Below are 14,031 nucleotides of genomic sequence, written 5' to 3' on the forward strand. Positions count from 1 at the left end.
AGTTGGAAGGGAATTACCAAATTACAAAGCGAAAAATGTAAGAGGCCAAAATCATCAAAACAAGTAGTGACTAAAGTCACACAATCGTGTGAGAAAGGTGCAATTAAGGGTGAAAATGTATTTGATTTGAGTAGTAAGATATGAAAATACCTAAAATAAATAGTTGGAATTCGAACTATGATTTTTGAATTTCTGGTTCCTCTCCTTTAATATTCATCTACATATCTATTAATATTCATCTTCGTCGATCTATCTGCTAACTCTTTATATTCCTCTTAATCTCACTCACCTCTCCTCATCATAAAATCATTTTATAATAAAGAGAGAGCATTTTTTTTACACAAATAGAGAGCATGAAATTAAGAAAAATAGAGATTTAGGAAAAATGGGACAATTTAGATTTTTATGTATATAAAAAAAATGGGTGTGTAGCCCTCTATTGTATATATAAAAAAGGGACAGGTTTTCAAAGATGAATTATTTGAAAGAATCCAAATTTAACTACTAATAAAACAAATTCTTAGTCAAATTTTATTTATTTCACTACTGAACTCTTAATTGTCGGCCTCAATTCTCTTGAGAATCTCTTGTTAAAAAAAAATTGCTAATTAAAGCAAAGATTACATCTATAAATGGAAAGAGAATAGTAACTTAAATTGAGTGATTGATGGATAGATGATCCAATATATGTTACACTAGCTAGCTGATGTTTTATTTTGTACAATATCAAAATTTATATTCTACCATTTCATGATGATTAGGTGGATGGGTGTGTGAGTGTGTCAGCAATTCCATTAAGCCTCCAACTCCATTACCGAACAACATTATAACGAAGAGAATCGAATTCAGATTCTAAATTGCAACTTATGTAATCATCCACTTCTAAACAACATGTAAGAGAAATATCAAATATTGTGAATTCACTTGTAAGACTAGTTTATGATAAAATAATCTTCTTTCTCCATATCAGACTAGTTCATGTATCTATATATATATAAAGTGAAAATGTGCAAATATAAAATAAAAAAATAAAAAAAATATATACCTTCTATAAATAGTACTCCCTCCGTCCCAAATTGATCGACACAGTTGATTATTTCACGTATGTCGATGCATAACTTTGAAGATTAATATTTTTAATTATATTATAGTAAAAATTATAAAAATTTGATATTTTGAAAATACTCATCGAGACGTATCCAACAACATCTTATATGCTAATATTTATTTTTATTTATTAGTAGAAAAATATGGTCAAAACAATATGTGTGAATAGTGCAATATAGTCAACTGTGTCAATCAATTTGGGACGGGGGAGTAGTAACTTTATGAATTATTTAAATTAACTTAGTTGGTTTAATGATGATTGACGTTGAACTTAGTAAGAAGGACACAGTTCGTTCCCCCGCAACTACGATCGGAAGGAGACCGAAACCACTTGCTACCTCCAAAACTGGTCTCCAAACCAAATTACATGGTCTAGATGGTGAAAACAAAACAAAAATTAACTTTTAAAGATTTTTGTTGCTGCTTACCAAAAAATTAGAGTTTTGTCTCTTTTAATAAGTTTTGGTTAGACGTTAAGAACAAAAATTCATATTACTTTAGTAATTAATTATTGTTCATTCAAGTGGAAGAATGTTGGATTAATTATTTAATTAATTAATTATGGATTGACATCCCATCAGACAGTTAACATACGGTGAAAACCAACCTCTGACACACTAATTAAATGGAATGAGAGTAGTTATCACTCTCTTCTGCTCTCTGCTCATGATGGATTTGCTCTAGAACCTTGAAGGTACACAATTCCTTTAATTGATTGATTCGTTTGATTAAAGTAAATATATAATATAATTTTTTGTCTACTATTCATGGCTTATTTTGTTAATTTCCAACAGTTTCGAGAGAAAACAAATTAGGAGAAGTATTTATTTATTTTTTAAATTTTTTTTAGCTTAAAATAGTACTTGAGTTATCCTACATACCTACAAATGAGAAAAAGATAAATTTAATTTAATTTGGATGATAGATTGTTGCGGCTTATACTCTCTTTTACCATACCATAAAAAAAAAGTGTCTTACACAAAAGATTAAGATCTCTTAAGTATACGTGGTTATAAGGTTCAATTTTTTACTCTTTAAGTCGAAAAAAAAAAATATTCAATGAAAATTAGTTAATATTTATGATGGTAAAAACTTTGTATCTATAGCGGACTACTAAAAAACAACTTGTATACTGTGATTACATCATAACCCCCTTCTAAGAAATTAGCTTCAGCTTATCATCAAAATGTAAAATAAAAAATGCTTCTAGACTTCTTATACGTTGTTGATCATAGAGACAATCAAGTGCACTTTTCAGTTTACTTTTAGGTAGATTGTTTTTCCCCACTCAAAATATTAGCTATCTCATGTCAATGATGTCAACGTTAGCCGTTGCCACCACTCAACAAATACAGACAACAATTACTATTAAGATTATGTGGTTGTTCCTATCATGGGAGTTTTAGTGGTGGCCTAATCATGTTGCATGTCATTACCAACTTTACTTGTTTTTGATCCATCCAAGGTATGTAAAATTAACATAAATGATTCAATCAAAAGTATTTTCACCTTTTCTTTAAATTTAATTGCAAAGTTCTTAAAAAAAAATAAAAAATTCTCATGTTTTTCTTTTTATTGTAACGAAAGTCACACATATTTAGTGCTGAAAATGAGAAATTACAAATTTGAACTCAGATCTAACATATCAAATATCTCTTATTAAACTAATCATTAGTTGTTTTAGTGATAATCGACACTGAACTTGGTAGAGATGATACAGTTCGATCCCATAACTGCGATCGGGAGGGGGTTGAAACCATTTGATGTCAGAACTGATCTCCGAACTAGATTAAACTAATAGTAAAAGCCAAAATAAAAAATAAAAATCTCTTGTTAAGATTTTGAGGTCTCACATAGAATATGAGATAATCTATACATGAGGTTATAAAATGAAGGTTATTCTTAATTCTCAATTTTAAGATAATATCATAACTTCTCTAAAACCTGTTGGGCCACCTGTTATATTTGCAGGTTTCCGCTATCAGCTCACCCACCATTTATCGACACACCAAGCTCAATAGTGCTAGAATGAAATGAAATACTTTAAGCTTAACTTTCAATTTTAAGATCTCTACATTATTTTATCATCATCTTAGTATATGTTTACGAAAGTCACACATATTTAGGGTCGAAAATGATAAATTACAAATTTGAACTCTCATCCAACATATCAAATATCTCTCGTTAAGAAGTCTTACATCGAATGTGAGATTGTTTGGACATGAGTTTACAAAATGGAGGTAATTCTCATCTTACAAATCAATTTTGTATGGTTGAGTTAATTCTAACTCTCAATTTTAAGATGGTACCAGAGCTTCTCTAAAATATGTTGGACCACATGCTATCAAAAAAGCAGAGGTAAGTATTATATAACAAGCTGATTTTATAGATTAAATTAGACTTAATTTTCAATTTTAAAATCTCTACATTATTTTTTTATCATCTTGGTTATGTTTATGGGGACACTTTTTATATTTTAACATGGATATTATTTCATTTGTGTGAGAACAATATTATTATATATGGATTTATGAAATTTACCCAAATTAACGCCAAGTAATTTCTATATATATTGTTGTTGGATATATATATATATATATATATATATATATATATATATATATATATATATATATAAGGTAGATCTTCTTTCTTTCTTTCTATAAGATTTACTTTATACAACACTTGAGTTATGTGATTTTGTACCTCTAGCCAATTATTTCAAGGAGAAATACTTGTATGATCACAATTATAAAAGTCATTTAGTCACATTCAAAAAAACAATATATATATCCTTTAATTATTTTCAAAAAGGCGTATTATTAAATTATTTTCTATTTCACCTTTTTCTGATTTTGGTGAATGTGCCTATATTCCAAACTTATACTACAATATTATAATATGTTGAGTTTATACAAGACCAACATGGCTGCTCTGCTTCTATTCTATGCATCAACTTAGCACTAGACGAAAAACTTACCAATGAAAAGAAGGAACATATATAGAAGAAAAGAAGCACAACACACCATGATGGATCTCGATCCTCTCCTTCCGAACTCTTTACATCAGTCTCTCAACCTCACTACTAGAAGAAAAAAATTGAATTAAGACGGAACTTTGTGACGGAAATTTTTTCCGTCCCAAAATAATTAAATTGGGATGGAATTTGCAACGATTTTCTATCCTTAATATTTTATTAAAAAATCATTTATTAGTTTGGGATGGAATGTATATTCTGTCTCCAATTTGAGACGGGTTGACATTTCGTCCTTAAATCCGTCTCGAATGTGCGCGGAAGTAAAAATTCCGTTCCCAACAAATTGCGATGAGCGAGTTGCGACGAAAATATTTTGTCCAGATTTTGTCCCAAAATGAAATCGGGACGGAAATTTGTACTACTGTGCGACGGAAAATTCCGTCCCAGATTAATTTTTTTCTAGTAGTACTTCTATATACGTTGTTAGATATATTCGATGGATGATATAGAAAAACATTAATGAAGTGAAATAAAAATCTGAAAATATAAACGGAAATAAAATAACACCGAATTCCAGATTAATTCACCCATCAAATTTCTAAAAAATCTACAATCCCATTATTTTTTTTCATCATTTTTATTTATCTTCACATCAAAGAAGAGTAATGCATCACACCAGGTAATAAAATAGTAGTAGTCTTTATTATTTGTTTTTAAAAGTTATGAACATTTTTATTATACACTATTTATTATATTAATAATTTTTAAAAGATTATTCTTTTGAAATCATAAATTTTAAAAACAGAAGTACCCGGAAAATATAAAGTATTTGGTGTATTAAAATTATAATATATCAAATAATGTAGTTTTTTCATAACACAATGTTAACAATTCTTGAAAAAATAAAAAACCCTCCAACGTGATTTTAATTTGGTGTTGAATATTGATTTTGGTTGACAAATAATTCTTGCAAAAAAGATCAATAATATTACATGATTTAAAAATTCCCGTGTGGATTTCAATGTTATTTTATTTCCTTTTATATTTTTAGATTTTTATTTCACCTCATTAATGTTTTTCTATATCATCTATCGGATATATCTAACAATGAATATAGAAGATTGAGAAACTGATGTAGAGAATTCGGAAGGAGAGGATCGAGATCATATGGTATCAAAATAAATTAACACAATTTGTGTCATGCATATGGTGGCCCAACTTTCTGCTAATTAATTATGGTTAAATGGGTTTTTTGTCTCTTAATTTTTTTTTTTTTGAAGGAAAATCTCTTAACTTAAATTGTGGTTTTATTTAAGTTTCATAACTACTATATTTTGTTTTATATAGACACTTTAATTGTACTTTTTTTTTTAACGTAGACACTTTAATTGTACTTGTGACTTCCGTTATTTGAATTGATCATTTTTTATGATTTTTAACGTCAAATATTTAAGGTGAATTAATGTTATATACGGATGAATTAACATATTTAAGAGAAATCTCCTCCTTCAAATCAACAATGACTCCTCATCTAGCAAGGTTTTGCCTTGTATGTAGACGGACAAAATTTGCCATGAAATGACGACAACCTTTGATGGAGCCTAACCACTCAAAACCTTTTCTAGCACCCGACATTAATTTGTTTGGATCCAAAAAAGAATTCGGGAAAAATAGATTACACAACTAAGTTTCATCGAGTACAAACCTCCACCATCCGGTCGACACTTCCATATATCCTCAACATTTAAGAGATTACCAGACCCAATATTAAGACCACCTTGTATTTTTCGAATTATCCATTTGTTGAATGGTAAGATATGATTGAAGAGAGATTTTATAAAGACGAGGGAAAGCCTTCCTAAGAGATGAGTTACCAATCCAATGATCATGCCAAAATCTAATCCGAACCATCATTACCAATACTTTTGCTAAAAATGTCATCAAGCCAATTTCTCTAGGGACCATTATATAAGCCAATGAACATCAAATTTTTCCGCCTTACAATTAAGGAAGTCAACTGCCACCCCATGAAGCTTGAACTCACATTCATCCCATACAATTTACTCTTTGAAAATTTTAAATTTAATCCTGAAATTAGTAGTTCAAGCCATCTTAAAATAACTTTGATTCCCCATAAACTCTCGACAGTTGCCCCGTTATCAAAAATCAAACTACTCACATACCGAGACATACATCCCCACATCAAATATGTCCTTTAAATTAGTCGGTCTTTGAACCAATGAGTCCTAAAAAAATAAAAAAAAATCACTCAAATTACACAATGAGTAAATTAATTATAAATGATTACTCTCATTGATTTGAAATCAACGGTCCAAATCCCTCTTCCCACACTCTCACAGTCTCACCGAGTCGTTCATTGTTCATATGGTGAGTTGCTCACTTTCATAGCAGCTCGATCCATAACATACACCTCTTCCTACACTCTCATATATCCAATGGTTCAGATTCAATTTTCCTCTCCAGATTAAATCCACACCATACGCTGCCACTCCCTCCTCACTCACACACGCACTCTCATTGAAGAACTCCGTCGACGCCACCATCTTTTTCCGGCGAGCCAAACCGTCACCAGATTGCATCCCCATCGCCGCCGTGGAGCTGTCCAGAGTGCATCTCTGCATTTCTACGGTCTTCCTCTTTCAGTAGGTATAATTTTCCCCAAATTCCAAAACCCTAAGGGTTTAAATATGCTCCTTTGTTATTTTTCTGGTTGATACTGCTGCTGTTATGAAAAATTGTGATTTTTGTCAATGTTTGGCTCTCTAGTTACTTTTGATGGTTCAAATGTGATGAAATGTGTGCATGTAATACTGTGTTTTTCCAAAATTTGTTTTCGTTCTTACCTCGCGGCCGAACTCTGGATTATTAAAAAAAACTATGATAATTTTTCTGAAAATTAAAAATTTATAGGTGTTCCTATATGTGTTTTTATATTGCATGTTAAAATTGGTTGCATTTTGATATGTTTTACTATGTGAAAGAAATTCTGGAATATATGCAGTGCAAATTCTGGAATATATGCAGTGAATTAAATATGTATTTCTTGACCAAGAGTGAATTTTCCTAGAGTTCCTAAGTTGAAGTTTCATATGATGGTTATACTTGGGATAAGTAAGAGTGGTTCGTTAATGTCACCACTCACTCTTTTCCTGGTGTATTTATATCAAATTATCAATGCCATATCTTTATAAATTGGACATGGGCTTCTTTTTTCATCACTTAATGTTCCTTCCTTGGAGACAATAATTTTTATGGACTGAGGAAGAGAGGGAAAGAAAACTGATTCTCGAATAACCTTGCTACAGATAGAAGTGCCGTTGATGTAAACTTGACAAGTATTATGGGCTTGGTGGCAGTCACATGGATGAATTGTCTAAGAAGGCGTCTTCCACAAAAAACAAGGTTTCTTCACACCTTGAAAGGCCGTCAATCAGACCAAATTTTAATGTCTCCTTCTCTTGCATCTCTGGACCTTCCTGACACCTGGACTCCTAATTCTTCATGTCAGAGTATTCCAGACATACGTAAAAGCTGTAAGCATCTATTTCGCTTGGTTTGTTAGTTATTTTATTGCTATTTGTTTGAGAAAGAAGAAAGTGAGAAAGCATGAGTTAATTTGCATTTTACACAATGTAGGCATGTTAAGTATAAACTAAATTGTAGTAACACAAATACAAATATTAACATCATCCTATTTACTATATTTACATGATACTACTAGACCATATTACTTCTTTACAAAAATTATCATACTCTGCCTCTACGTGGAGCATATAGATCACACCATTCATTTCAATACGTGGTACGAGATTTAAGTGAATATAAACCAATTTGTCCGCTCTTACACACTTGAGTCGATTCCTCTTGACATTGTGAATATATGAATAAGTACTCCAAAATCTTTCAACAGAAGAACTACTTATCAGTTGAGAGAGAACATTTTTTGCCACCTCAGCTAGCTCGGGAGTGTCTGATCCATATGTGGACCATCAATCAATAACATCCATGGTTACTGCATCCAATTGAGTTGTAACCAATTGCATATATTACTTTTTTTGTGTGAAATGTGTCAAACTGATCATGTAAAAGCTTTTGCTACTATGAGTTTTCTGATATATTTTTCAAAGGCCTCTATCACTGCAGTGACCTCTTCTTTATCCTGATTTTGGATCTTTTCTAGTTATACCTCTTGGAGCGGGTGTTGCACTAACCCCAAATCCTAAGCCGTTTTTTCTAGACACTTATTTGGGGGAATCGTGATTAGGATAAGTGTCCACTAGGAAAACAAATCAGGATTGAAGGCTTAGAATTTGAGGTTAGTGCAACACCTGCTCCAAGAGGTATATCTAAAAAAGATCCAAATCAGGATAAAGAATAGACCATTGCAGTAATGGAGGCCTTTAAAAAAATATCAGAAAATTCAGAAGAACAAAGACTTTTACGTGATCAGTTTGGTGCATTTCACAAAAAGAAAGTGACATATGCATTAGTTGCATTCAATTGGATGCAGTAACCATGAATGTTATTGATTGGTGGTATGGATCAGACACTCCCGAGATAGCAAAAAAGATTCTCTCTCAACCGATAAGTATTTCTTTTGCTGAAAGATCTTGAAGCACTTATTTCTATGTTCACACTGTAAAGAGAAATGGAATAAATTGTGCAAGAGCGGTCAAATTGGTTTATATTCACTCAAATATCCGTTTACAGTCACGATTTTCTAAGAGCTACAAGAGTGAACGGTTAAAAATTTGGGATATGAGTGATGATGCCACTTATTTAAGAGAATTTTCTATGAGGCAACAAAATAAAGTTTAGAATTAGACAATAAATGAAAGAGTGTATTATTATAGAAATGCAATGAGGAAGGTTGTATTCTTATAATGCTTTACATGTTGTCTTAGACATAGATATCTAACAGGTCTAGTTGCATTCTCTCCTGTGCATTTCACAGGAAAGAATAGGTCATCAAACCTGTTTCCTCTAGAATTTACACGACATACTTATACAAGAAGTTACAATGTCATCCCATGGATTATGTCACCTTTATCTCATGAAGCATTGGAGCTTACTAAGCTCTTTTGCCTGAAAGTGTTGAGAAATATATTGTTTTATCTGGGAAATGCCATTATGATCAATGCTTGTAAATGACAATATCATGAACATAAACAACCAACAAACGACATCTCTAGAGGAAGAGGAACGAGGTTCTAAGTCCAATTGCTCTTGTAATGCTTTACATGCTGTCTTAGACATAGATATCTAACAACCAACAATTGGCATTCCATTGACACAAACTGTTTTGCTTCTATTTGCTACAGTTAATGAGAAAACTCCTACGGTGATTGATGGAAAGTTGATGGCAACGGAAATTAGATCTAAAATAGCTGATCAGGTAAGACAAATGAAGAAATGTCTAGGAAAAGTTCCTGGGTTAGCTGTTATTTTAGTGGGCCAGAGGAGGGATTCTCTTACTTATGTTCACAACAAGATAATTGCCTGTGAAGAAGTTGGAATGAAGTCCGTGGTGACTGAATTACCTACTGATTGTGCAGATGCTGATGTTCAAAATGCTGTCATGAGATTTAACAAGGACCCATCAATTCATGGGATTCTTGTCCAGCTTCCTCTACCACAAGTAATTTCTGGATCTATGACGTTTTATCATTATATGATGAATTTTTTACAATTTTAGTCTCGACTTAGTTTTTATTCAAGAAAACTGTGTGCAAATGCAAACCACAATCTTTGGGAGGTCTATACTCAATCAACCACAAAAGCTAGCTTGAAAGTTGAGGTTTGCACTACACTTATAAATGCTATCTATTGCTGAAAACAGCATCTTACTCTTATTCACTTCATTAGTGATAGTGTTTTCTTTTAGAAAAATAATTGTAAGGCTAATAGTTTTAGAAAAACACTATCACTTGTCCAAAACGTGAGATCCTTTGAGCTTCTCAAATTGAATGCCATGATGTGAATTTGTGAGCTGATCCAAGTAAATGTGATGAACCAATTACTATTAGCAAACATAGAAATAATTGATATGAGTGGCTCCTCATTGGCAGCTTATGATAATTAACTCTCCACTTAATGTATCAAAGAACCAAAAGGCATAAAATAATAGGCAATGAATTTTCAAGGCTAGTATTATTTTTAACGTGAATTTGAACATGAGATGCCCAATATTGAAATTAATTGGTTCTTTTTATTTCAATATTGAATTAATTCTTCTTGTAAAAGGAGATCGTATTAGGATCACATCAAAAGCTGAATTGTTTTCTGTCGTTCATTAAATGAGATAGTATATCAAAATAAACCAATCTACTACAACCCTATGTTTTGTTGTTCGGAGGAGTCATTTGCAGATGCAATATTCTTCTATTTTTCTGAATAATAAGTTTACATGTCAGATGTACATTCATAACAAATAATTAACCAAATGAGGATTAGCACGCATGTTCAAGATTCAGAGCTGTACTGTGACTGATTTGTTGCAAAATGTTTGGGACAGCATCTGGACGAGGAAAAGATTTTGGATGCTCTATGTCTTGAAAAGGATGTGGATGGTTTTCATCCTCTTAATATGGGGAATCTTTCTCTAAGAGGAAGGGAGCCATTGTTTATCCCTTGTACTCCAAAGGCCTGCATTGAGTTGTTGATCAGATCTGGAGTTAAGATTATGGGGAAGAAGGCCGTGGTGATAGGAAGGAGTAATATTGTTGGTCTTCCAACATCGTTATTATTGCAGGTAATTAAAATAATTTAATTTGTATTATATTGTCAGTGTATGAAATTTTTATACATGCATTCAATCATATCTGACAGTTATATCACTTTGTTAGTTGTTTTTTGACTTCGTCACCTTTTTATATTATTTCCTAAAATATCTTCACAATTATCTACGTGGTGAGATATGATTTGATGTATGTGTGAAGTTTTTTTAGACTGACAGTGCATACAAATTAAACTCATTCAAAAGCCTGAAATAATGGTTTCACCACATTTTTCATTTTAGTAGTAACATTCTTTTATGTTTGCAGAGACACCATGCAACAGTCACCATCGTACATGCATTTACAGAAAACCCTGAACAGATCACCTCAGATGCTGATATTGTAGTTTCGGCTGCTGGAGTTCCTAGCTTGGTCCGAGGCAACTGGATAAAGTCTGGCGCAACTGTGATCGATGTTGGCACAAGTCCTGTTGAGGTGAGCTTTCAAGTTGCCACTTGATATGTTTTCTTTTTCACATTGTGCTTGCTGAATATGGGTTAACCAAGCTTAAGGATAAAATGTGACAGGATCCTAGCTGCGAGGATGGCTATCGTCTAGTAGGTGATGTATGTTTTGAAGAAGTCATAAAGGTGGCATCCGTTATTACTCCTGTGCCTGGTGGGGTTGGACCAATGACAGTTACTATGCTTCTAGTTAACACTTTAGATTCTGCTAAACGTATGCTTAATTTTACTTGATCTATTCCCTTTGTGTTATTTTTTTGAAACGGTTCCCTTTGTGTTATTATAGAACATTTTGTTGAATTTGGCTCTTTAGAAAATTCTAGAGAATTCTAGTCTTCAACTTATTTTTTGACTGAGTCAATAATTTTCTATTATACTAGAAAATTCTAGTCTTTGTATTGTCTCCATCAAAATGGGAAATCAAATACTAGAAAATTCTAGTCTTCAACACTACATAGTGTGACGTGTATTTTGTGCAAAATCTCCTCAACAATATGTCCCATCCAAATGATAAAGTTGTCCCTACATATTTATTATGTGCAATTAATTTAAACCTTACACGTATGAGTATTTATATGTGTGTGTGAGTGGAGAATCTTATCATATCCATATATACCCTTTTGGTGAATCTTTGCCACTATGTGTCCCCTAACTCCTAAAGAATTGGAGCTGATTTTTGAGAAGCTAGACATAAATAGTGATGGATTTTTAACCCTTGAGGAGCTAAACCTTTTGTTAGAGAGAACAGGTTTCAAGTTTAGCATAGAGGAGCTAGAATCTCTAGTGGGAAAAAAGAGTCTAGACTTGAGTGAGTTCATGTTCTTTTATGATTCCATATTGAATCACAAAAATGGTGATGTTGATGAGATTGAAGAGATAGAAAGTGACCTTTTGAAGGCTTTTAAGGTGTTTGATTTGGATGGAGATGGATTCATCACTAGTCAAGAATTGGAATATGTGTTGAAGAGACTTGGCATGTGGGATGAAGAAAAGGATAGTAGATCAATGATTTACTCATATGACACTAATTTAGATGGCAAGCTTGATTTCAAGGAATTTAAGAACATGATGTTGCTAACACAACAACCTATTTAGAATTTTGCTAAATCATGAAAAAAAATTATTGAGTGTACATGATCGTGCAATCATGTAAAAAAGTTTATTTTTTATTTTTAAAGAGTCTTGCGGAAAAACTCACTCATATTATATTAAATATTGAGAAGTAGCAAATTATAAATTTGAATGTGTGTCCCAACATATCAAATGTACCTATACTTTTTTTATCATTTGAGTTGTATTTATCGACATGCAAAATACCTTGGTTTATAAGATTTATTTATATAAATAATTAAAGATGTACTATTTTTTTTGGTGTGTTTTGTATTGCACAATTTAGGTGAGATATATTTATTCGTAGAAGATAAGTATTTTTAAATGTGAACCAATTCGCTTATTCATTATTCTCATATCCATAGCTATATGACTCTATATAAAACTTAAAAAACCACAAATTTTTAGATCATATCTTTAAATAACAAACAAAACCTAAAAATTCTAAACTAAATATAAATCATAATTTTTAATATTATCTAGTTTAAATATAAATCTAAAATATATTTAAATCTATAATCTCCAAAAGATATTTAGACATATTGTTTTCAATAATTAAAAATGTTAGTAATGAATAATTTTTTGTTTTAGAAAATTAATCATTGAGCCCAAAAAAAACGTAGTAAATATTGAAAAATACTAACAAATACCCTTATAGCAAAATGTTAGTATACATAATGAAAAAATCACCAGCAATGTTATTGATGGCATATGGCAGACCATGGGTGAGAGCCAAAAACCCGGTATGGATGACATATGCGCCACAGCCATATACGCCGCAATCTTTCACAAAATGACCATATTGGTTTTCAAAAAATCTGCCACCGATATCCACCGTGGCCTGATATTTGAGAACACTGATGACTGGTAAAAAGGTACTACTATAACATTAAGACATTGTTGCTAACACTAGCATGTGCAGCCTAGCTGTATGAATACGCCATGCCGTTGAGAAAGCCTGGCAGGTATAGCAGACCGGCCCTGAGGCCTGAAAGCCATTTTCAATGATCGATATGAAGGAAAGAATGCAGATAGAAATCATAGATTATAAGCTATAAAAACAATATTGATGATGAACCTTATACAAAGAATGGTAGTAATAGTAGTAATAAGAAACTAGTAAGCAGATGCAAGGCTACATTGTCAACACCATGTTTTAATTGCTTTTAATTGCTTTTACTAGATTGGATACATGTTAATAAATATGTAAAAAAAATTACATGTTAATGAATAGTTATTCAAGTGTTATTATATCTTTGTTAATTTGTTTTTATGAGCTGAGAGCATCATCATGACATTATTTCCTTCCTACATCACTTAAAAGATGAAAAACTTCTTAGTGGTTTCATTACAACTTGTAATTTACAAGAAGCCCTCTTGGATGTATTGGAGAACCAGAAAAGGTGTCTTCCTTGGTGGCATTCCTCTGCTTAGGTACCTGCAGCCTCTTTCATAACAGGACAGATAATTTGTATTAAGCTTGGCTTACAAATAAGACTTTTGTTGGAAAAGCTTATAATTTGAAGCTAGGCACATAATTCTTTATGTTGGTCTTCATCATTACACTAATTGAGTT

The 14,031-nt window shown here is 31.8% G+C and overlaps 2 protein-coding genes across 3 annotated transcripts; both read left to right on the plus strand.

The window, feature by feature from the left end:
• The first annotated feature begins 6,404 nt into the window (after positions 1 to 6,404).
• Positions 6,405 to 11,874, plus strand: LOC123902100 (bifunctional protein FolD 1, mitochondrial-like). Of its 2 annotated transcripts, none has more exons than XM_045951757.1 (6): positions 6,405 to 6,751; positions 7,411 to 7,638; positions 9,427 to 9,743; positions 10,620 to 10,856; positions 11,149 to 11,316; positions 11,409 to 11,874. In XM_045951757.1, exons 2-6 carry the CDS (start codon positions 7,446 to 7,448, stop codon positions 11,577 to 11,579), a joined length of 1,086 nt encoding a protein of 361 aa, XP_045807713.1. In that variant the 5' UTR covers positions 6,405 to 6,751; positions 7,411 to 7,445; the 3' UTR covers positions 11,580 to 11,874. The 2 variants fall into 2 exon arrangements, with proteins under 2 accessions (XP_045807713.1, XP_045807714.1); XM_045951758.1 differs by having other exon boundaries at positions 6,427 to 6,747; positions 11,409 to 11,645.
• A 39-nt stretch (positions 11,875 to 11,913) lies between these two features.
• Positions 11,914 to 12,685, plus strand: LOC123902101 (probable calcium-binding protein CML44). The gene has a single exon (XM_045951759.1). It carries the CDS (start codon positions 11,985 to 11,987, stop codon positions 12,438 to 12,440), a length of 456 nt encoding a protein of 151 aa, XP_045807715.1. The 5' UTR covers positions 11,914 to 11,984; the 3' UTR covers positions 12,441 to 12,685.
• Positions 12,686 to 14,031: the final 1,346 nt, after the last annotated feature.

Source organism: Trifolium pratense, linkage group LG1 (genome assembly GCF_020283565.1).
Source record: "Trifolium pratense cultivar HEN17-A07 linkage group LG1, ARS_RC_1.1, whole genome shotgun sequence".
NCBI classification, from domain to species: Eukaryota; Viridiplantae; Streptophyta; class Magnoliopsida; order Fabales; family Fabaceae; genus Trifolium; species Trifolium pratense.